Consider the following 25141-nt stretch of genomic DNA (forward strand, 5'->3'; position numbering starts at 1 on the left):
TAATCAATGAAAACAAAACAATTAATAATAAGATAAAGTGTACAGATAACTGAGACATTCAAGGAGGAAACATTATATTAATAAAGAAATAAATAAATAAATATTTATAAAGTGTTTTCACAAAGTGCTTGACAAAACAATAAAACATCATCATAGGAATCGTACAATGATAAATGAACACTCAAGCCACGTGTTAAGAAGTCATAAAAGCACCAACACATAATACAAACACAATGAAAAAATAGTAAAATAGAATCAAATCAGGCACACCGGTTAACCAAACGGGAATGTCTTTAAATTAACCGCGGGTCTGAAGGTGGGTACGTGGGACAGGCAGTAAGTTGAGCTTGTGTGACCTGAGTGAGCGGGCTGATATGGATGAATTAGGTTGGCCACATAAGCAGGAGTCTGACCGTGCAATGCTCTGTAGGTGAGAGTGAGGATTTTGAACTGTATCCTATAAGCTGCCAGTGAAGAGATCTGAGTATCGGGGTAATGTGGGACCGTTCATTTGACCGGGTGAGAAGTCTTGCAGCTGCATTCTGGACTGCCTGCAGACGACCAAGAGCAGACATGCTGAGAGAGGAGAACAATGCGTTGCAGTATTCAATGCGAGATGAAATAAACGCATGTATAATCATTTCTAGGTCGGGTGTTGAAACTACAGATCTCAGTTTACTAATGTTTCGTAGGTGGAAGAAACAAGATCTCGTCAGTTACTTAACATGGGTATCAAACGACGCGTATTGGTCAAATATTACCCTTAAGTTACGTAGTTTGGAGTTGGCAGCAAAATCATGGGCGCAACCTTTTCTGGTACAACAACCAGAACCCCCGTCTTATCAGCATTGAGTTGCAAGAAGTTATCTGCCTTCCAGTCCTTAATAACACGAAGACATTCTTAGAGCCTCACTAGGTTTGAATGAAATGTGGAGCTGGATATCGTCCGCGTATAAGTGATATGTAATGTTAAATCTGTTTATGATCTATCCTAAGGGTAGCAAATATAGGGAGAATAACAGAGGCCCCAAGACCGAGCCCTGCGGGACACCACAGGACAGTGGAGAGGAGTCCGACACAAAGTCTCCAATCGAGACGGTGAAACTTCTGTCAGCAAGATATGATGCAAACCAGTCTAGTGCTATGCCCACCCAGTCACGTAACCTCTTGATCAGGATATGGTGGTCTACAGTGTCAAACACAGAACTTAGGTCAAGAAGTACTGATACAGAGCAATCACCCACATCAGAAGTTAGAAACCCTCACGAGAGCCGTATCAGTGGAGGGCTTTTTCCGAAACCCCGACTGGAACGTGTCATAAACATTGTGCCTATCCAATGCAGCAGTGAGTTGGTTGGCCACAACCTTCTCTTTAGACAGAAAGGGTAGTTTTGATATAGGCCTGTAGTTCACGGGCAGGGCCGGATCTAAGTTAGTTTTCTTTAATATGGGCTGAATAGTGGCATGCTTAAAATAGGAAGTGTTTCTGTAGATCGTTACTTAGTGGGGATGGGCATGAGCACTCAATTTGGACGACGTCAATATTTGTTCAATAAATTACGTTCCAGGTAGAATGATGACATGCGTCATAAAAGTGATGTTATGGAGTAGTCCCACAAAGTAAACAAAATGATTGTGCAGTACAAGTTATGTAATGTTTAACATTTGTATCATAGAACAACTAGTTAGATGATTACTATTACTTTTTTGGGGTTATCCCTCTCCTGTGGTGTGTTATAGTATATAGGTGTTTGTGCCAGAGTTCCCGTTAGAATATTTTATTGCCGGTCAAAATGTCCGTTAAAGTTGAAATCTTCCGGACAAATTCGAAAAGTGCCGGTCAAAGGTCTTTTTTTAATTTATTGAGATTTAAAACAAATTGATATGATTCAATATTAAACAAACTAATTATAGTAGATTAACTACATTATTCAAAAGTGTACAGTAATTTACAATAACACGGGAATAATAAACGGAGCGCTCTCTCCCTCTCCTGACAGCCCGTCGGTATCATGCAGCTCGCGGATCCAGTAATGAGTGACCAGACAGTACAACTAAACACATCTATGACTAGTTTAGGTAGTTTGAGAGGTAATTAAAATAGCTACGTGTGATATTCTAACCTGAAGTGTGTGTTTTGTTCCGCTCACCGCTGCAGGTGATCAGGCAGAGCTGCGTGTCGACTCGTCAGCAGCAGCTGATCTCTCTCAGATTAGACTTTACTCGCGTTTATGTCCATATCGATCAGATCTAGCTAATGATATGACAACCTGCTTAATAAAAGACACCTAAACAATAAGCGTTGCTCTGCAATCGGGTGAAGCCACAAAGTAGGCTATAGCGCATTTGTTTACATGCCCACCGGAACCCCGAGGCATTACCAACAACAGATCAACACACAATCAACCCATACAGGACATCTCTTTCTCCACATTAAGTATTAGACATTAGAATTGACTATTCTTGTCTGTCACATATTATTCTTGTCTGTCACATACTATTCTTGTCTGTCACATAAGTGGCGCAACTGATGCGGTATTGCGCTAAGGGGAAATTATTTTTGACCGGATATTTTGAGCGGAGAGATTTAGATTTGCCAGTCTTCAGCATATTTGACCGGTCATAGTCCGGTAAGTACCGGCTAACGGGAACTCTGGTTTGTACATCAATGGTCTGCAAAGACTATCCCCAACTGGCCATGCAAGTTTATTTATACAGCAAATTTCAAGGCAATTCAAAGTACCTTACAGAAAACCTTACAGCATTCAAAAAAAATAGTGCAACATAAACTCATTTGTTATGACATTTAAGTTCATTGGATATTTTTAATGAGTCATTAAAGCCAAAAAAAGTTGCAGTATAAGATATGAAACGTTTTTTTATTTAATAGAAGGTTACGAAAAAATCTTCATCCTCAAATGAAGAAAACAATAAGTGAGAGTTGGAAGCGTACCTGCAATTTTTTGGGTAGTTTGTTCCACTTAAACAGAGCATAACACTGCTTCTCCATGTTTGGTTTTCACTCTCAGGACAGAAAGCACACTAACTAACCATTCACCATTTAGATTGTTCATTTCAAACACTTTCCCTGTGTTAGAATTGAAAGTACAAAGTACAGTCCTTGAATATGGACCTAAAAAGCCCTTCCCTATTATTAACATCGTAATGCAGAGATCTTTCTGCAGACTTTAGCACCAAGTGGTGCTGAGAGACTGTTTTGGAGGCAGACTGTGACTGGTTGTGTTTAGAGAGTCATTGCACCCTGAGACCTCCATGAGTAATGATACAATCTCTGGCTGCATGTAAGTGCCCCCTGTGTAATTCAGCTGCTCTCTGCTGTGTCATCAGGCAAGAATTGATCAGGCAATAACAGGCCGGGCGCCGTGCTCCACTCTGAGTCTGTGTGCGGCTGTCCGTCGTGGTGTCGGCCTCACATAATAATTTGCAGTGAGCTTTAATCATTTACCCTGAAGCTGGCTTATTTACTGTTTGCTCAACCACCAGGCATTAGATGAAATCTGAAGTGGCAGAAGTTATTGTTTACCTCCCTCTCTGCTGATAGGCTCTTGTGTAAAAACTCTGTGTGTACTAATTTCTGTGAAGCTACTACACAAGTATTCTTAGCAACAACTTCTAGTGTAACTTTTTTATTCAGTATTTTAAAGATAGATCATTTATATATTTAAAAGGATATGAGTATTGCAAAGTTTACTAAACTTACTTTCAATATTCTGATGTTGTCATCCATTCAATCATGATTGAATTTGTTATAAATGTAGCGTGTAGATGTCATAAGAAGGGGAAAATGTCTCATAACATCATAAATATACTGAAGTTTCCATGATATAGAGTCAACATGCTCCAATTTGAGAAATGGAAAAGGTTCACTTGATAAATAACAAAATAGTTTCTCATCATTTTAGCACACAACGGGCCTGAGAGTTTAAAAAAAGGGCAAATACCCGTGGGATTTCAGTTCAGTTCCAAACATGTTCCATGTACAGATGGTTGTTCTTTATTAGGCTTCATCATAATAAAAACTTAAAGTGTTGTTATTATTTTACTGCTCAATGGTTGTAAATGTTGAGAATACAACTGTCAGGGAACACCATAATAATTGTTTTGGGTTTTGGACAGACGGTATGTATTATTAATACATTATTGCACCCTAATTCATTTGTTTCAGTGGTTTATTATTTTTGCATGACATAAGTATGACAGAAATACATCTTTAATTGAACAACAAAACATGATGAATTCTAAAGGGAGTCATTTGGCTTTCTTTCTTGTTTTTAATACTGCTTTTTAATGTGATATGGGCACATTTTTTCCAGTCAAACGTATCAGTATATGTTGAACATTCTTGCATAAAGCATAGTGATGCTGTGGTTTGGGGGATTCAGGGGTGCTATCAGGAACTTATTTCACATTACACCTCTCAGTGTTTCCCATACATTGATTTATTTGTGGCGGGCCCCCTTCTTATTTGAGGGGGGGTGAATACATGGACCACCCAAATAGGTTAAGGGGCCTTTGTCTTTTCTTGCCGGGGTGGGGTGTGGGTGCGGTGCCCCCAGAAATATAATCAAATTCTGTGGGAAACACTGCCTCCAACAGAATAACGTTTCCTGGGTTTCAGCTTGTTAGGAATAAAACATTTTACATATTAATTTGTAACCTTGTCTATCTTCTTTCTCTCAGGTTGACGGGGCCCTCTGGTCATCTGAGTGACGGTCCAGGGAACTATAAGTACAAGACCAAGTGCACCTGGCTGATCGAGGGACAGTGAGTAGGAAGCAGATTCAACACAGCACAGAATAACGGCACATTACTTTACAACAATTATGCTACTCTTTCTTTTAACCGCTTTGTTAGTTCAGAAACTTTTGATTGAGTTTTGAGTCTTTTTTGATCATATCCTTCAAATAATGGGGTAAAAAGTGGATTTTATTCTTGTTTATTAATTCAATTTATGGTGGTAGATTGCTGCGTGAAACTCTAAATACAGGTGTCAGGCAATCAAGTGAATATTTTTTGGACCGCAGTAAAAAAACAAACTCAAGGCTCGGGGGCCAAATCCGGCCCGCTACTTCATTGTATGTGGCCCGCAAGAGCTTGCAATGAACATAATATGTTTATTATACGGTTACATGCCATTTTACAGAAGTACATTGCCAATAAACAACATGTCCCACAATGCATCTCATTTTGTGACATGCGCACTGAAGAGACTTGCAATTATTTGCCCTAGACTTCTGCATTCAGACGTAGTTAATTATGAAGTTATTACCCTATCCGATAATAATCCAATGCAGAGGCAATAATGTAACATAATACATTATTTTATGTATTTATATCGTCTTAAAGTTACAACCGGCCCTTTGAGTTTAACCATAATGCTAATGTGGTGAACATTGAGTTTGACACCCCTGGTCTAGATTGAAGCAGAATATTTTCCATATGATAAGCTGCTATCCAAAAATAATTAGTGTTTTAAAATGCACAAAAACAACCTACGCATCGAGTCTCTTAAGAAGCCAGAGCAAAGTCTGCAGACACTCCACACGAAACGATACTCTCTCATTGATTTCATCCATTAAATCAGTTTCTACCATTATGAAAAAGAGGCTACAGAATTGATAACCTGGACACAGCTGAGGGATGGATTGTGAAAAGAGAAGCTGCAAGTCAATAATTCAAGGGTGCTCATAATGATGGTAACACACACAGTCTGCACTGCAGTCCTTCACTGAGAAACCCTCCAGCATCAGGACTATACACTAGGCTGAAGCTGATGGATGGAAATGAATGGCAAAGTAACTGTGTGGAATCCAATACTCCTTCTCTATTGTTTTAGTCAGCATTACCACGCGACAGAGTATCGATTCAGAGCCATGGTTCTCATTTTTGTTTGTCCCAGCAGCTCTTCCGAACCATAAGCTCTCTGATTGCATTTGCATTTTAGGCATTTCGCCAACATTTTCATTCCTGAGGACGATTAAACACGAGTGAGTTTTCTCGAGGCTCAGGAGGTCAAACTCATTTTTCCTTGCACAGGACGTGTGGATGTTACAGGGACTTGAACCTCTGACCTTCCTGTTCCTGAATGGCTTCTGTAATCGCTATCGTTCAGCGTTTTCATTACATACTAATGGCACTTTAATATGCTTTCTCCATACCTCTCAGCATGAGGTTAATGCAGTGGCACGTCCACCATATGCATCAGAATGACAGGAGAATTGTATCGCCTCGTACATACATTCACTCAATGCTTTCCCTGCCGTTAAGTGCCTGCTGTGGCCTGAAGTGACTTTACAGAAAGGCAGTGAAATGATCAGTAAAATAAAGCCGTGTTTATGGGTAGCAGAGTGATTTAAAAGAGGGGTTTCTTTGTCAGATATCTCCAGGCGCTCTTTGGTAAATAATGATTCGAACAAGCCACAAGCTTTCTTTTTCTAATCCAACCTCGGGGCTGCTCCTATTCCTGTACCCTCAAAGTAGAGAAAGCTAAATAGGCCTTTGTGTTATTCCCTCCACTTTTGAATGATTTCATTTTGCCGTGTTAATCACATTTAGAGCAAAGTTATTTTCAAGAATCTCATGTCTTCAATCAAAAACTGATTAAACAAGCTTCCTTTGTCCTGTTGGTCTCTCTGCTGTACTGCAAAGGTCACGGAGGGTTAATACATTAATATTGCACAGTTTTTAAAATGAGCCTTATTAAATGTGACCTACTATATCGGCTTCTTCACTTGTCAGAGCTGGCGTTTACCTTCTGTTACGTCCGTTAATGTAACAAATCACCTAATAAAATCGTATGAATTTGAAATAACAGTTTTTTACTGTGATTTAATGCAAATATAAAGCTGATGCAAGTGAAGTTTTGTCGTAGGTAGAAAATGTTTTGCCTTTACCACTTCAGCTGGTAATTATCCACCTTTCTATGTTCCAAAAATCCAATTTATTCTGCTCCTCATGTGAAAGTGGGTGCATTGTGCAACCTCTTCAGTTCTCTCTTTCAGGAACAATAACAAAAATGTTTTCGATTCAATTCCTATCCCGTTCAGAAGTTCTCATTTTCTTCCTCTGTGTGTTGTTTTCCAGACCCAACACCATACTCCGATTACGGTTTAACCACTTTGCCACTGAATGCAGCTGGGACCACCTGTACGTGTACGACGGAGACTCAATCTACGCCCCCCTCCTCGCCGCCTTCAGGTACGTCTACTGTGGGTTCACTGCAGTCCGTTGTACAAGTAGTCCCTGTGTGGAGTAGATGTCCTGGAAATGTCCAACATGAATTAGCTAGGAGTGGATCCATTACATGTTAAGATATCAAAATGTTTATAATTCTGGCATTTCTTTGCTTCCATACATTGTTATTACTTAAGCAAGCAACCCATCGCCTCCATTTGTCTGTGTGCCATGCATTAAGATGGCCCTTTTAAGGTGAACTATACACTATCCTGCCATTTGTATAGGAACTCGCTTGGTGGACTGGCTTATCTACTGCCTTCTTTCTCTTTATTTTACAATTGAATCCAAAAAAGTTGGTTTAAGTATTCACTTCTATCCCTCAGAGTGTTTTATCTGAAACGTGTATTTTACGGTGGTAGAGAAAACTGTAAAGGGAGAAAAGATTTACAAACAATTACTAAACCCTTAAATATACGTTTATGCACACAAACAAGCAAAGACTGTTGTGTGTCCTTCAACAAGATCCTTACCACTTATATACATATCAGTCTAGGAGTTCTGTATATGTGAAAATTAAAATCTTAATCTGTTAAATGACATGTTTGAGTTGTAATTGCAGTGGTCTGATCGTGCCTGAGCGTTACGGGAACGAGACGGTCCCTGAGGTGGTGTCTCAGTCCGGCTACGCCCTGCTGCACTTCTTCAGTGACGCTGCCTACAACCTGACCGGCTTCAACATTTCCTACAGGTGAGAGAAGAACAACGATTTAAATTCCCTATTGGTTTCATTTTCAAAAGGAAAGTGAAATCAGTTTTTAGAATATAATCAAAGCAGCTTTCAAAAAGCTTATCTCTCCACTTACAGGTCGCGTCTCCAAATCAAATGAAATGTTTTCTTGGTTTTGAAATCTCAGATCTCTGATGGCAGCTTCCACATATTCATTTGCTCTTCATCCTCTGATAGTGGTGCTGCAGGCCTCGGGGCCACACATGCATCCATGATAGTGTCAGTCACCAGATGAAAATATCTGCTAAATGACAAACACTTTACCACTCAGCCCTGAGGCAGAACCTGTGTACAATCATTTTTTTTGCATCACTTCACAATGCTAAGATAAACCACATGGAAGCAAACATAGGCCAATAACTAGTTTAACACAGTGGTGGAATGTAATGAAGTATATTTGCATAAGGACTGTACTTAAATACATTTTTAAAGTACTTTTTCTGCTACTTTATTTCTACTGCTCAACATTTTGGAACCCTGTATAATACTTCTTACTTGACTGCATTTATCATGCAGCTCTAGTTACTAGTTGCTTTATTGATTCAGATTATTAGCTAATACACATTATACTGGTAAATAAACATTTTTGACTCAATCAGACTCATTTTTAATTGGATATATAATATATCCTTAATATTCAAATGTAAGGGAGAAAGATTTATGTAATTGGAACATTAAAATGGAAAGGTATCTCAAATGTTTTATTGTGCTTAAATTGACATTTACAATTCAAATGTTCCTAATTTTAAAATATTCAGAAACGTTCAAGTTGCATAAAAAAAGTGGGAAAACCAAACACTAAAATGTAAGATGAAAAATGTGTGAAGTTGTATTATAAAAGAAAACATTAACCATACATTCAGAGTGAGCATTACAATATATATATTCTATAAATGATGTGGGATAAAAATAGTTATTATTTCTAGGGCTGTCAAGTTAACGCGTTAATAACACGCTAACGCAATTTTTTTTTTACGCCACTAATTATTTTACCGTGCGATTAACGCATGTTTATTTGTCCTCGGCCCTCCCCGTAGTTTCAGAGCCCAAAGGCTTGACGTTGTTTTTGTTGTTGTTGTTGTTAGTTGGATGTTGGCAGATTCTAGCGAGAGATATGGATACAAAAAAAGTTGCTTTAAAATTCAAGCCAAGCACACAGCTGGTGCTGAAAGCCCCGCTCCTGCCGCTCGCTTGTGGCAGACCACGCTTGAAAGTTTGCCGAGGAGACGCCTGGACACTTCTACGAGCAACAAGCTTTCAACAGCGATAGCTAAATGAGTGGCTACAGCTTAACATTGTGGAGGACGAGGGGCTGCGTTAGATAATTCGGATCGCATCCAACGTTTCGACTGCACATCACAGTCATTATTTTGACCCACAGTGGGAACTTCAGTCTCATGCTTTGACTGAAGATGAAGACAGAGGAGCGGGATTTCGCCGACAAACGTAAACAGGCTTGTCTGTTTGAGCAACTGGCTCAGTGCAAAGAAGTACACAGGGTTGGGAGAGAGTGTAAGTAAGAGAGAGAGAGAGAGGTTCCAGGTTGTTGTATTGAGAATATTCAGGAGAATATTTGATAATAAACAAACATTTGCATAAAGCATATATTCCCACTCATATGTTGATAAGAGTATTAAAAACTTGAAAAACATTCCTCTAGTCTAAGGTACATTTAGAACAGATAATTTGCGATTAATCGCGATTAACTATGGACATCATGCGATTAAATATTTGAATCGACTGACAGCCCTAATTATTTCATATATTCTTCAGGTCCATTTAAGGTCAAGAATACATTTCTTTGCCTTTTTTAAGAGCACTTTTTCCCTTCATGCTGATTTATTTTCAAACCTAGGACTAATGACCAAAACACCAGCAAAAAGGTTCACTCCCCACATGTGTTGTTCATTTCTACATGATGTCCTCTTTTCTTTTGAGCTTTCAATTCCCATAGGTGTGTACTTGACATCAGCTTTTCAGTATCCAGTTTTTACTTCATGACAGCAAGAAACCCCTTTTTACAGATGAGTGAGCAGGGAAAATGCAATGGGATGAACACAGACAATCAATGAATTCCCATGTATTCACAACAAACACTCACCCAAACTCATATATTCTTATAACTTGAATCTGCTAAACAACCATATACCAGTATACACACAAATAGACAGATGAAAATAACCTTCAAGTCATAAAGAGACAACAAAGCTGTTTTCCCCAAACTGGCATAAAGGGAAACGTCTTCTAAATTCAAAGTGAAGCTTGTCCGTTCCCAACGTCTGAAAAGGACACAATGGGCCCCTGAGTTTTTCCCAGCTCACTGGTCCAGTCACCATGGCGATGGGATTGAAGTTGGGTAGAAAAACACAGTCGGATGAAAGCGCGGTGCCCCCCCGGTCTTTGGTGTCTCAGAGAGGTGGAGGAACGGAAACATCAAACCACGAGGCTTTCCAAGGAACATGAAAGATGGACGAGGGCCTTTTTGTGCCGTCTGTCTCGCTTCCAAAACATTTCCCTCCCCCTCCTGAAGACAAACATCCCTCTTCAGTCCCACTCGAATGGATAATCATCCGAGTTACTGCTAAACCTTTGACATCGACTTGTTTACTCTTGTTATAAAACACATTGTCGTGTACACAGTTTGCAGTGATTTCCATAGTTAAAGGTAAGTCTGGCAATATTCTTTGTTTCTTTTACGGTTCACAGATAAAAAGACCAAAACCAAAATAATGAGTGCTGTTGAAGTATCCATGTGGCTCAATACCCTCCTTTTTTAGTTTGGCTTTCAATTAAGGCTTGTTTTATTCAGTCCAGTGTTTATTGAGTTCTGTCGTCTAATATCATTCTCAGGGGGCCGGTTGGAATTTTTTTGTGAAGCTCTTTCTGTTACCTTTTGTGTATGAAAAGTGCTCTATTAATAACAATTGATTTATATATCTTCTTCCCCTCTGCTATTGTTGTACACAAACTATTAAATCAAAAACGATGGACGCTTATTATTTTTCAACATACAGGGTGCTGCTTCTGTAAGTGCTCGCTAAAGCCCCAATGTGGATTAATCCTGTTTGAGTCGTGTTTGATCAAATCTGTAGCGCCCAGGCATTTTAGAAAAGTACACAGCTCTTTTTTTAAATGAAAGTATACAGTGTATTTGTGACCTATTTTTAACGATTAGTAGTAACAGTCAGTAGGAACCAATGGGCTTAGTGCTGAGAGGAAAGTCCATTTACCCAAACACTGACAGATGGACTCACATGTTGTCGGTTTTGGTCTTTTTATGGGATGGATTAACAATAAGGAAATATAGAATAATATGGAGCTATTTCAGGGTCATAAGTTTTGATCATTCAAAAAAATACAATTTTATTTGAAAGTTCAAGTTTTTATCCTGAACACAATACACAATACTCACGGGAGTATTGTGTATAGAAAGTATTGAGTTATATTTCTCGCGCTACCTAACATCCATGAAGGCAACATGACAGAGGGAGGCCTGTCACTCAGGAAGCCAAACTACTCTTTGCTAAGCCCCGCCCCCCCAAGCAATATCAGGGCCAAAAGTTTGAAAGCGAAAAAAAAGGATCTGAAAGCGAAAAAAAAGATCTGAAAGTGAAAAACGATCTGAAGGTGAAAAGCAATGTGAAACCTGAAAAAACAAGATTTGAAACTGAAAAAATAATTGTTTTGAATCTGAAAACGAAAAATCTGCAACTGAAAAAAATAAGGATTCAAATATCAAAATAAGTATAAAAGTGAAATCTGAAAATAAATATTTTATTCAAAAAAATTGCTGAACTGAATGAAAATAATATTCAACCTGAAAAATGATTTCAAATAATTATTTTTATTTTGAATACATCATTGTGTTTTTCAAAGTTCAGGATAAAAACTTGAACTTTAATAAATTGTATTTTTTTGAATGATCATAACTTATGAACCCAAAATAGCTCCATATAATAATACTAAACCTTTTCCTTTTAACATAAATCATTTAATTGTATGTTTTGTATATGTTATTTAAGTGTACATAATACACATGTACCTGAAGTTGCTTTTAAATTGGAGACATTTTTAAACATTTGGCTATTTTTGCATAGTTTGTTTCTCCCTTAATTTGCAGGTTCATGGCATAGTCACTGCTTAAAATCAAGTACTATCATACCTTGTCTAATGTGAACTCAATATCTGCTTACATTTGTGGTATGGGATTTGGCCAGGTAAAGGTAATTGCGGGCTACATCTGAACCGTGATTATCCATTTTAAACAAAAAAAATGTGGATGATTTTGTGAATTTTTAACTTCTGGATCCCGGAAAGTCAAACCCAAACAGGAACAGAGTCACCCTCTCTGCTGATACCGCAAATAATGTTTATGCTGAAAAAGATACCAAAAAATGATCAGCATGAAGTAATCATCAGTTATTTTTTTATGTCATGTGACTCACAGGTCTTTGACATTCTTGATCGTTTGTAAATGTGAAGGGGAAACTAAACCACGCCTTGAAAATGTTTGTAAACAGACTTTACTCATTTAGGAAGAATACAAATGAAAGTTCTTGTGATATTTTGTTTAACTTGTTTTGATGTGTTGTGGTAGAAAAGGCAGTAAACCTTTTTATAGTCTGCTTCACTGTTCCGCATTCAGGTCTCGCCCGCTTTTAATTGTTGTTCGTGTCACAGTAACTAACCTTGAGCTGTGTCTCAAACTATGCTGTGTTAGGTCGTTTAACTTGAGGGAATTTGGCCTAGAAATGCGTTAAAAAGTCCTTGAATTTGATGTGAAAGAAGGTGTGGGAACCCTGTTAGGATTTCTTAACAAATGTACAGATGTTTATTTACAAAAAACAACAAGATATACAGATATCCTGTCAGTGGAAAAAGCGTGTTTAGCTTATTCCAGCTGTAGTTTAATTATGTTTGTATGTTCTGATGTGTTTGATTTGTTTGGCACAAAATGTGTCCCGTGGGTGCAAACCGATAAGCTCATTATGCACAAACATAAAGGTCATGTTGAGAGACACGGAGAGCGTCAGCATTGCCGTTTCACTGGAGTTCGGGGGAGTTTACCATCTGCTCTCCTGTGCCGGCGGTGACTTTATGTCTGCCGGTTACCTCTGCCTCGAGCTCAACGCTGTTTTTAGTGCAGGCAATCCCTCTGAGATGAATGACAAGTGTCGAGGCAGCCGCTCGACCGACTGACGAGGGAGGAAGATGCCAGTAACAAGTCCTTCTGCTGACTTGGGGGCTTTAAGCCTGCAGACAGCTGAGGAGCTGCCTGCACAAAAGCAGATGTAACCCAGCCGCTGAAATGTGTCCCTGATGTTTTATTCAGAGTGTGTATTTCACTCAGGAATTCTCACCCTCTCTGTCTTCGTCCCCTCCCTCCTCCCAGGGTGAACTCATGTCCCAACAACTGCTCCGGCCGCGGCGAATGTCTGTTGAACAACTCTACGGGCGTGGTGTACTGTGACTGTGAAGACAACTGGAAGGGGGCTGCCTGTGACGTCCCGTACTGCCTGGCAGACTGTGGCTTCCCCGAGAGAGGTCAATGCCAGGACAAGGTGTGCGTCTGCAACACCGGATGGCAAGGTGGGCCCACACTGCAGCAGAAACTCTCCGAATGCCAGAGATGTGACCTCATTGTCTCACACACTGCGCTGCTTTTAACAATGTCATTGGGTTTGCGTCATCAGGTCCACTCATGCCAAACCGTCCTCTGTGACTCAAATAAGCTTCTTACTGTACTGCCTCTATGTTCTCTGTACAGAATGAACAGTGAGTCGGCTCTTGAGGGGGGAACATCATACATGCACTCATAACAGCCAAAATCATAATAATACAGGATCTATTTATGACAGTGGAGTAAGCCCTCTAACTATTTTCAATAGTATTTCAGAGAGCAGATGTTTTGCTTGCAGTAGTAAAGAAAAGAGGGCTGGGCAATAAGTCATTATTTTGTCAAGACTAGATTTTGTCTTAAATAACTGACACCGTAATATCGCATAGGTTTCGTCTTTCCCTGTCTTGAAAGGCTGCATTATGGTAATGTGAAGTCATTTTCAAACCATATCAAACAGTTTTTAGATCAGTTTTATTAGTTATTTTATTTGCCTTTACCCACTTCGCCCTTAAATCCACATTACTGATTAATATTGATCCAAAATCTTATTACTTAAATACACTGAACAAAAATATAAACGCAACACTTTTGTTTTTGCTCCCATTTTTCATGAGATGAACTCAAAGATCTAAAACATTTTCTACATACAACAAAATAACCATTTCTCTCAAATATTGTTCACAAATCTGAAAAGATCTGTGATAGTGAGCACTTCTCCTTTGCCGAGATAATCCATCCCACCTCACAGGTGTGGCATATCAAGATGCTGATTAGACAGCATGATTATTGCACAGGTGTGCCTTAGGCTGGCCACAATAAAAGGCCACTCTGAAACGTGCAGTTTTGCTTTANGGGACTACTTTTGTGTACATTAGTTACTAGGTACTATTCAGATTGTTGATAAAAAACATTAAAGCCTCTGGCTGCCCTATTTGGGGTAATAGGAAAGGAGATGCGTTTAACTGCAGAACGGCGGCGATCTCTGTCTTTGCTCTCCTCTTAGCTCGTCGAGCCATCCTGCTTAGATGGATAGACAGTTTCCCGCCCACTCATCTACAGTGGTTGACAGATGTTATGTCCTGTATGAAACTTGAAAAGATCAGATACTCACTTCTATACTCAAACAGCACATTTCAGGAAGCCTGGGGACCTTTTATAAATGCATTCCAAACTCTGTAAATCATTCTGTTATTGGTTTAGCTTAAGTGCAGCATATGTATGTATGTATGTACACTGAACAAAAATATAAACGCAACACTTTTGTTTTTGCTCCCATTTTTCATGAGATGAACTCAAAGATCTAAAACATTTTCTACATACACAAAATAACCATTTCTCTCAAATATTGTTCACAAATCGGAAAAAATCTGTGACAGTGAGCACTTCTCCTTTGCCGAGATAATCCGTCCCACCTCACAGGTGTGGCATATCAAGATGCTGATTAGACAGCATGATTATTGCACAGGTGTGCCTTAGGCTGGCCACAATAAAAGGCCACTCTGAAACGTGCAGTTTTTCTTTATTGGGGGGGTCTGGGAGGGTCCGAAACCCTAGGGTTAAACCATAACCCTAACTCTAACCCTAACATGTCACCCATTGAGCATGTTTGGGATGCTCTGGATCGGCGTATACGACAGCGTGTTCCAGTTCCTGCCAATATCCTGCAACTTCGCACAGCCATTGAAGAGGAGTGGACCAACATTCCACAGGCCACAATCAACAACCTGATCAACTCAATGCGAGTGAGATGTGTTGCACTGCGTGAGGCAAATGGTGGTCACACCAGATACTGACTGGTTTTCGGACCCCCCCAGACCCCCCCAATAAAGCAAAAATGCATGTTTCAGAGTGGCCTTTTATTGTGGCCAGCCTAAGGCACACCTGTGCAATAATCAAGCTGTCTAATCAGCATCTTGATATGCCACACCTGTGAGGTGGGATGGATTATCTCGGCAAAGGAGAAGTGCTCACTATCACAGATTTTTTCAGATTTGTGAACAATATTTGAGAGAAATGGTTATTTTGTGTATGTAGAAAATGTTTTAGATCTTTGAGTTCATCTCATGAAAAATGGGAGCAAAAACAAAAGTGTTGCGTTTATATTTTTGTTCAGTGTATGTTGTTGAAGAACAAATGGTCTATGCTACAATGTTGTTGAAATATCAATATTAAGGTATTTGATAAAACATACCATAATAATATTATAATATATTTTATATCGCCCAGCCCTAAAAGACGAAGAAAAAAAAAAAACTACCAGAAAAAGACGAACTTCCTGCTATTCTTTTTCAAAACTTAACCAGGAAAGGTGAGGGTAAATATCCAGAGCAGCTGAGCAGCTCTACTGCAGCAGTTTGATGTTTAATAAAGAGAGTGTCACAGACTTTAGTTGTTGCCTGTTTATCTTCAACCCAGTGCCTCTTCAGCTTTAAGCCTCCATGACTATTATCGAAGCTCCCGCTGAACCCACAACTTCCTTCTGCTGCAACCTGATGAACGTTTTGCAGGACCAGCTTCCTCATCTTTTCGGCTGAGTCATGACTGTCGAGTGTTTTTTTTAAAAGTTGTATTTGATGATGACCTGACACTAGTGGATCCTTTCTTGAATCAGACCATATGGGCGCTCTATCTGTTCTTAAATGGCTCCTCTGTGCAGAGACAACAGCTTAATTTAACTGCAGTTATATCAGCGGCTCAGCATGCTCACAATTTAATTACTAAAGCTGAGGGAGTTGCGAAACAGACCTGCATTTTCTTTAGCCTTTACTACCCCGTCATGGTATGTTAGCGGACTAGTAGCACACTTAATGTACGCTGTGCTGCCGGCTCCCAGATGCACTCATGTTCGACACCAAGCAGTGCAAAAGCAGACAGATGCCTGTTTAGTCGGGCCAGCCGTGCGTTTAATCTCTTTCACAGATGCGTAGCCTTCGACAAATTGCCTCTTTAAGGGAAGCAAAGGCCACATTTGTTTTATTTATGGAAATGCCACCAAGTTGCAACGGTAATTTAGTTTGCCTAGTGCTCCTGGAGGAATATTGGCCATTAGGGAATAGCTTTCAGCCCAACAAAAACAAAAAGGAGAATGGCTTCAGTGACCTTGGTTGTCTTTGAGAATCATAACACTTCCTTTCCTGTCACATGGCCATTGTGCGGATAATGATCAAATGGGGATTTCCCCGGCGCTCAAACATCCTGTTTTTACTCTGAGATGGAGTGATAGCTCCACTTCGTCTGTAAATGTTTTATACCATGAAGAATGTTATTGGTGTCTTTCATCATGTAGGACTGTAGATAAACAAAATCGACAAATCTGCCCCAAAACTCCATCAAAAAACAATTCAAACATCGCCAGGCCAGTCTTTCTATTTATGACTCGGCAATTGTTACCAAAAAGCGTCCCAGTCTTTTCCTTTTATTGAGGAATAATTCAGGTTTATGTTGCTTTCATTGTTCTTGTCCCGTAACAGGGAAGACCAAATCTCTCCAACACAAAGGTTCTGTAATGCATCTAGTTTTCTCTACATAGTGGATAATCTGGCATTTAAAACTACATTTTTAATGATAAAGGACTCTTATGTTAGGTAATACCTGTTTGGTAACCTCTCTGATCTTTCCTTTCACCTCTCACCTTCATAATTGAAGAGAAATCAATAATAGATCCTGTTTTTTTTTCCCAGCATCCAAACAAAACCGATCGTACCCTCTCTTGTAGTGTCACCTAAAGCTTGATAACACATGTGTAGAAATGTCTTGATTACTTAAGAACAATACTGGACACTGGAGCCAATGCATTCAAAGCGCCTTAACTGCAGTAAAAGCCAAACATACAAAATACGTCTCTGGTAGTATATGATATATATTCACATACAATACAAGCTATAACTTTGTGTTTCGTTATCATACAAACTATGGTGCTGTTCTTCAGAAATTAGGGGAGACGGCATGACAACTTATTTCCCAGAAAAGAAAAAAAAACGTTATATATATACTTTTTACTTTCTGCAGCTTAGTTTTCATCATGTTGCAATTCTTCAGAAATCGGAAATGTATCCAAAGTACTGTACACAATACTGTACGTGCTGAAGTGAAGTTCATAGAAAGGGTGATTCGTGCAAACTTAGATAAATGTGTTTATTCGATATGGAGACATATTTATATACACAGTAATGTATCACGGTCTGGCTGCAAGTCTGAAGTTGAATCCTCCTTAATGCAGAAACTTTGTCCAAAAACTGTTTTAATGCTGATTTATTTTGTAGGTATTTTTAGTCTCATGTTTTATTAAAGAGCTGGGGCATAAAAAAATGTATGATGTGAGCTTTCTGCATGATTTTCTCCCTCGTGCAGCCCTGACTGTTCGATTTTCTTCGCTCCTCAGGTCCAAACTGTTTGGTCTCGGTACCAGCCAACTCCTCCTTCTGCACCCGGGAGGAGTACACCGACCCCGGGCTGGCCAAGGCTTCCCACAAGGCCGTGGTGGACCAGGGCATCATGTGGGTCATCGGAGGCTACGTCTTCAACGCCTCCGACTATCACGTGGTCAAAGCGTAAGTACTTTCCCCAGTGAGCATCTGGAGTTGGATTTCAGGCGTTTTGGCTGCTGCTCTCGTCCTGCCGTTGCTATGCGACTGTAGGGGAACGAGATATCGAAATACATTTTCTCTTTTGCAAAACCAATTTTTTTGTACTTCTATGTCTGTTATAGTTCTTAAGTATTACTGGGCTGTCAGGAAGTCTCAGATTCTTCCAGACAGCGCTGTCTGTTAAACATTGAACAAGGAGAAGAACACGGCACGGCTCTGCAAGAGTGAAGGATGTTATTAAAGCCATACAATTACAGCTGGTGCTCCTCACCCTGAACTCCACCCAGGATGATCACTATTTTCCGCCTGGCTCATATTTTGGTTTTATGGTTTTAAGAGGCAGGCTGCTGCACTTTTTATTTCTCCTCACGTCTATCATGTGAGACTGAATAGAAGCATTCTGCCAACTCCAAACTAATACTTGGGTTGTCACCTTGACATAATTGGATTTGACAAATGCAAAAATTCTGCTCCTCGATGTACATGCTTATCTTGTTCCTGATAAAGCCGCAAGTATTTCCAGAGCAATGGTTTCATAGTCTGTCTAAAATCCAAACGGTATGATTTGCATTTCACTTGTGATAAATACTATGTTTGTCAGGTTTAACAGCGCTCGTATGATGGAAGCCGTTGTACTTTGGAGTGGGCCACATTGTAAACTAACTTTTATTTGTTTATTTACTACAGTCCTTGTTGTATGCCACTTTGGATAAGAAAGATAAGCAATACACATAAAGTTGCACTGGCCAAACTCCAACAACATTTTGTAAAACACATGAGAAGATTGATTCAACTCTCATGTATCTTTGGTACATTTAAATCTGGAGTCATCAACACGTCTCAATGGAGAGTACTTGCTCATTGCTGTTGAAGGTTCTTTTTTTGGATGGTTCATTTTGTGTGCAATTTTTAAAATGTCCTACCTGTGGTTTGCCTATGAATAGCCGATGAGTATACTCAGAGCAATATAATCTATGTTTCAAACCATTTTTAATTAACCTGACGCAGATGTTGGTTCCATAGAAACCTCTGAGAAGCAGTCTTTAGAAACTGTTTTGAAAGAAGGCAGGCACTTTCAGGGAAAAGCTTAGCATGTGATATAATGAATCATCTGCCAATAAGACTATCAAAAACCAGTCGGAAAAAATCCAAACATCTTCTATTTCATCAAGAAAAGCCTTCATTGTGGCACTTTGCTATCTATGAATGAAGAAATTCATGAATGAACTCTCAATATTCGATATACTATTGCAGAATCTACACAAACCTTTTTAGAAACCACTATTGTTTGTTTTGAATGTCGCCTCCATGTGTCCCATCACACACACACAAACCACCCCAGTAACTCCTAGCGGGGCGCTGCTTGTTCCAGTCACCAGCTGGCGGCACGTAAACACTTTACTTAAAGTCTGACAAGATAGATGTTTGTGTGATATCAAATAAATAAAGCTTCTATGGAAGGTAAACCTATTATAATGTCCAGAGGACTGCCCCACATTATGCAATTGCTACATTCATCTCACTGACTTTAAAAGGGGGAATGAAGAGGGTCCAACATCATTTATGTCCAAAGATTTATGGGTTTCCATTTCAAACAATGTTTCCCCACGGGCTGGTTCACCTTGTCTTTGTCACATTTCAATTGATCAAGCAAAACGACCACTTCTCATATCTAATCATCTAATCATGTATTTTAATTGTATCCCGTTTAATAGTTTATGTTAGGAAGAAATACTCCAAAGCACTTTCTTTATATGTAAAAGTTAGGACTGTCCCGAATACCATTTTTCAGGCTCCGGATATTCGGTAGTAATCGGCAGCGAATATTCGTTCCGCGGGGGGGGCGCGTAGTAATCAGCAGCGAACCGCTTCGAGACGTGTATTTCGGTTTATTCACGGCATTATTTTTGTTATTCTACAGTATTGTTGTTTTATAGTTATTTGTTAATGTAAATAACCCAATTTCTGTTCTTTGAAATTTAAAAGCATTGTGTGTGTTACTTTCGTTGCAGTTGTATATGTCTTAAGTGTAATTTGGCTTGGCTTTCTATTTTGTATGGACATGCTTTTATTTTGAAGGAGAGTTAGCGCAGTTGACAGGAAGTTGTTGTTGCTATGGAAACAACGTGACAGAGATTAATGGAGAAAAAGTAATATCTACATATAAAGACGGAGAAAGTAAACGATAACGTTTATGGTTAAGTGTTAGCACCCCCCGAAGAGGCACAAGCTCTTACGTTGATATTGGAGATTTCAATACATTCGAAAAACAAAACGAATATCCGAATAACAAAATTGAAACCCGAATAGTACTCCAACGAGCGAATATTTGGATATTCGGGTACAGCCCTAGTAAAAATCAACAGTTAATTGGATTCTAATTCTTGCACTCATATACTTGTTAAAATCCTCCTTGAGTAGTTTCTTAAAGCTGCTCTGTCATGGTCTCCTCACCTTCCTGTTTTCTTTCCCGCAGGTATAACCTCAGTAGCAAGAGCTGGCTGACCCTGGACCCCTCCGTCAACAGTGTGACGCCGCGATACGGCCACTCTCTGGCTCTTCATGAGGTATGTGGAGCGAGAAAGGACATCTACCGTGAACCTGGATATACATTCAGACAGCATGACTACATCGCTCTATTATGATAAAACTTTCTGGATGCATCCGAAGCCCATCTCAGTGTGACATAAAAAGGTTTTGAAAAGAGATGAAAACAGAACAGATGACAACTGAATTACATGGAGGAGTTAGCAGAAACATTATAGACCCCTCTTCCTTTTATGTATGCTTTCAGTAGTCTGTTTGCTGTCTGGAACTAATATATAAATCTCTGGGTTCTGATATGCGGCAGTGAAGTGGTGAAGCGGTTTGTTCACAGCCAGAAAGACTGTTAGGAGCCGCTGATGGAATAATAAATGAGCGAGTAGAGGATTCAGGGCTGCAGAGCGATTGTTGATGCACACGTTGCATCACGGTGTTTGAATGGAAGTCGGTGTGAGCTTGCAAAACAAATCTGAAATCAAATCAGTTTTGATGCATTAAAGATCTAAGTGATGGAAGTCTCACAGACACAGATAATGTGCCAACTCTGCTCCAAGCAAACACAATATGATCGCTTTATCAAAGGCAGAACATGCTATAACTCCTCGGTCACGCCTGGATCACATCAAACCACTTTGTGTTGAGATTATATAAGAACGTTTTGAGTAGAAATACAGTTTGTCGCATTATTACTTAAACATATTCTTAGTTTAACAATTGTTCCACTTGTGTAATAAAATAGGGCCCTTTCCTTGTTGTATAATCCTCAATACACGTTCAGAATTAATTAAATTGATTTTGAAGCTACCAAACTAAATTGGAACTGCTGCTTCAACAACATCAAGTACCCTCTGTTTCGATGAGTTTCTTTGTTCAATAGGATCTGCAATTACTCGCTCTTATATTGTCATGGGGATGAGTACTTTGTACCCACGTGTACTTTTAATTAAATGTATATTCCCAAATCACGGGGCACTTTTTATAGGAACCAGGTCTACACTTTGTTCTTTCTAATAAAGAATGAATGGACAATTGCCCGATTCTTAATGAGACGTCATTCTGTCTGACCTCCAGAAACTCTTCAGGTCTTCAAGTGGGGAATGTTTTTCTCTTTCGGAAACAAGGTCCAGGGCGTGATGCAAATAAACTGGCGTTATTATAAGAAAGGGATTGAAGGTTATTGATGCCCAAGGTTGATTTTCTTTTCTATGAAAATCCCTTGTGTTTCTTATGCTTTGTTTGAGTTTCATGGTAATACTTCAATAGACGGATGATTCCTGATCACAATAGTAGTGTAACTGTGCCAGGCTTTGGTTTAGTCAATGTTGTGTTTTGAGCCGTTGAATACATATTTTTTTTATTGCAACACTGCTTCAAAACAACGCAAAGTTAGTTATGAGGTAAAATATTACAATATTGGTACTAAGAATGTTCAGTGTTTGTGGCTATAGCAAATTGGACCTAGGATTACAAAAGACTCCTTTCTAACTCTGATGTGTGTTTTAGGTTGAATGCATTTCACAATATTTAGTTTTAGAAAGGACCTCCCGTTATATACTGTATGATCTTACACTGCCTTGCTTTCTGTTTCTACCAGGGGAGGATCTACATGTACGGAGGAAAGATCGACTCCACAGGAAACGTGTCCAGCCAGCTGTGGGTTTTCCACATCCAGAACCAGACCTGGGTCCTGCTGAGCCCGCGGGCCAAGGATCAGTACCCCGTGGTAGGACACTCGGCCCACATCGTGCCTCCCCTCCAGGAGGAGGACAGTCCCATCATGCTGGTCCTGTTCGGACACTGTCCTCTGTACGGATACATCAACCAGGTGCAGGAGTACAACATCGGTAAGCTGTAGGTCCTGAAGTGTGAGAGACTACCTTATACCTCCCTACTTGTGACCAATCCCAACACCATGAAAATGCATTGAAAGCTCAAAAACTGTCTGCACATATAGAAGTGCACTGTGTGATGGCATACTGCTGGTTGGCGTTTAAACATTATGACACATTATTTCTGTAAGTACCATCTCTAAGCAAGGGGGCATTTGAGCTGTAAATGGTCAAATGAGAATTAGATTAGATTACTTTATTGTCATTACACAATGCAAGCAGAGTGAAATGAAATTAGGATGGTCTAACCAGAGTGCAAACAGTCAGTTATAAACAGATCTATCAGCAATCTGTACAAAATAAATGATACAAATAAAGGTATATTGCTATATTAGAATCAGTATACCTTTTTTATCCTGTTGTAAATTAGGTTTGTGTCAGTTGCTCCATTTTAGACCACTGATATGTTAACAGGAAATCAACACTGACCACCAAGATAAAAATGGACGGACATTGGACTGGGATCGTGTTTTTCTTTCAGACACCAAAAGTCGTAAAGCCAGTCTTAATTAGGATGTCTAGTCTTGTAAAAGCCAGTCCATGTAAGACAATGGGATGTGCATGTCCAATTTCCACACACAAAAAAGTGACTCTTTTATGAACAATTCTTGAATGACGACCAGTCAAATCTGCAGGCAGTCTGATGCTTTTTTTTTTTTTACTTTTAATGCATTTTATGAAAAATAATACAAGATTGTTATCGGCTTGTCTCTCCTCCACTCATAAGATGCTGTGTAAACTCAGTAAAGCTGTAATTACTTCCAGCACATCCCCTCTGGGTACACAACCTAAATTCTGCACAAAGACCTATCTATATAGTTTCCCTTCTCTTGCTTATTTGTATTTCATTGTATTATGAATGATAATGAAGCTAGTTTTCAGTGGCTCAGTAAAATGTTGTTTCTGTGACCCTCCAGTGAGGAACACATGGAGCATGGTGTCGACGGACGGGGCCCTGGTGCAGGGGGGGTACGGCCACAGCAGCGCGTTCGACCCCAGCTCCAGAGCCATCTACATCCACGGAGGCTACAAGGCCTTCAGCGCCAACAAGTACGGGCTGGCTGGAGACCTGTACAAGTTCGAGGTGGACAAGATGAAATGGTGAGGCTCTCTTTTTGGTGCACATTTATATTGATTACACAGTAAAGTACACAAGATTGTTGTACAGTGTATTCTGATGCATTATGATGTTCAAGTGTGCAATCGTTGAGGTTTACTGTTGTGGTTTTTTTTCATGCTTTTAATTTGTTCTTCTCAAATGCAGCATACTTTCTACCTACTCAGGCCTCTGAAATGATTCTTTAAAAAGATAGAAAATTGCTATTATTGATCAATTTGTAATGAAGTTTAGCAAACAGACAGCAGAAATGACTGCTGCAAGAAACAAAGATGTATTATTTAGGTTATGTTTGAGATTATACAATATGTTCAAGTCAAATTGTGTCTTATTTGCAACAATAATAATGCAAAAATCATTAATAAAAAAAAAGAAATTGGGCTCATAACCTTACAATGTAAAATTTAAAACATCAGCATCTGTTCAATTTGAAAATAAAATCATTTTCAGACTGTAACTATCTATTATTAAAACAGTCTGCACTTGTAATTTTCTCAAGGTTGTACAAACCGCAATATGGAAAATAAGGTGTACTTTATACAAATTGTCAGTATTTTAAATAACTTCTGAAGGCCTTCATTTAGCTAATTGGCTGTATTGCTATACAAAAACAGACTGTCTGCACTTTACACTTAAATCCCACATTCAAGGCAAAACAACTCTCACTGCATCTGATTGATTTATGTTCTCTATCAACCACCATGTGTTATGAAAAGAAAAGACCGGAATCCTGGAAAACATGACATTAAATCACAATTACTAAGTCTGTTACAGAATATGAATAAAATAAACCCTTTTTTACACAACATAACCACTTCTTCGATACACTTGAAATAAAATGCAATTCATTTGTAACGATTGTAAAATAGGAATACATATTCTGGGAGATTTCTTACACCTGCTGCAATGAATCTGTATGCCTTGCAATAAGCATTGAACGTATTGATATCAGGGATATGTACTGTGAGTGTGAATACTGAGCATTATTTGCATGAATTGTTCTGTGCAATGAATTCTGCTGTTAAAACTAATGCAAAGCGATCATTAAATCTTGTGAAAGGCAAACAAGGTTAAACAGGTAATCTAACTATAAAAACCATCACTGTGTTTGCAGGACCATTCTGAGAGACAGCGGCTTCTTCCGCTACCTGCACACAGCGGTGATGGTGAGCGGGACCATGCTGGTGTTTGGAGGAAACACACACAACGACACGTCCATGAGCCACGGAGCCAAGTGCTTCTCCTCCGAATTCCTGTCCTACAGTCTGGGTCAGTAACACACACACACACACACACACACACACACACACACACACACACACACACACACGACGACGACGACGACGAACGGACGACGACACACACACACACACACACACACACACCACACACACACCACAC

The 25141-nt window shown here is 39.4% G+C and overlaps 1 protein-coding gene across 1 annotated transcript in view; it reads left to right on the forward strand.

The window, feature by feature from the left end:
- The window catches only part of LOC104951814 (attractin-like), a 52270-nt gene that overhangs the window by 8702 nt on the left and 18427 nt on the right, over positions 1-25141 (forward strand). Inside the window, exons 2-10 of the mRNA XM_010778549.1 lie at positions 4702-4785; positions 7105-7218; positions 7817-7945; positions 13377-13573; positions 17986-18154; positions 20667-20757; positions 22329-22578; positions 23541-23724; positions 24855-25009. Coding sequence (XP_010776851.1) covers positions 4702-4785; positions 7105-7218; positions 7817-7945; positions 13377-13573; positions 17986-18154; positions 20667-20757; positions 22329-22578; positions 23541-23724; positions 24855-25009 — 1373 coding nt within the window. The remainder of the gene's footprint in view (positions 1-4701; positions 4786-7104; positions 7219-7816; positions 7946-13376; positions 13574-17985; positions 18155-20666; positions 20758-22328; positions 22579-23540; positions 23725-24854; positions 25010-25141) is intronic.

Source organism: Notothenia coriiceps, unplaced genomic scaffold (genome assembly GCF_000735185.1).
Source record: "Notothenia coriiceps isolate Sejong01 unplaced genomic scaffold, NC01 NC01_scaffold00000339, whole genome shotgun sequence".
NCBI classification, from domain to species: Eukaryota; Metazoa; Chordata; class Actinopteri; order Perciformes; family Nototheniidae; genus Notothenia; species Notothenia coriiceps.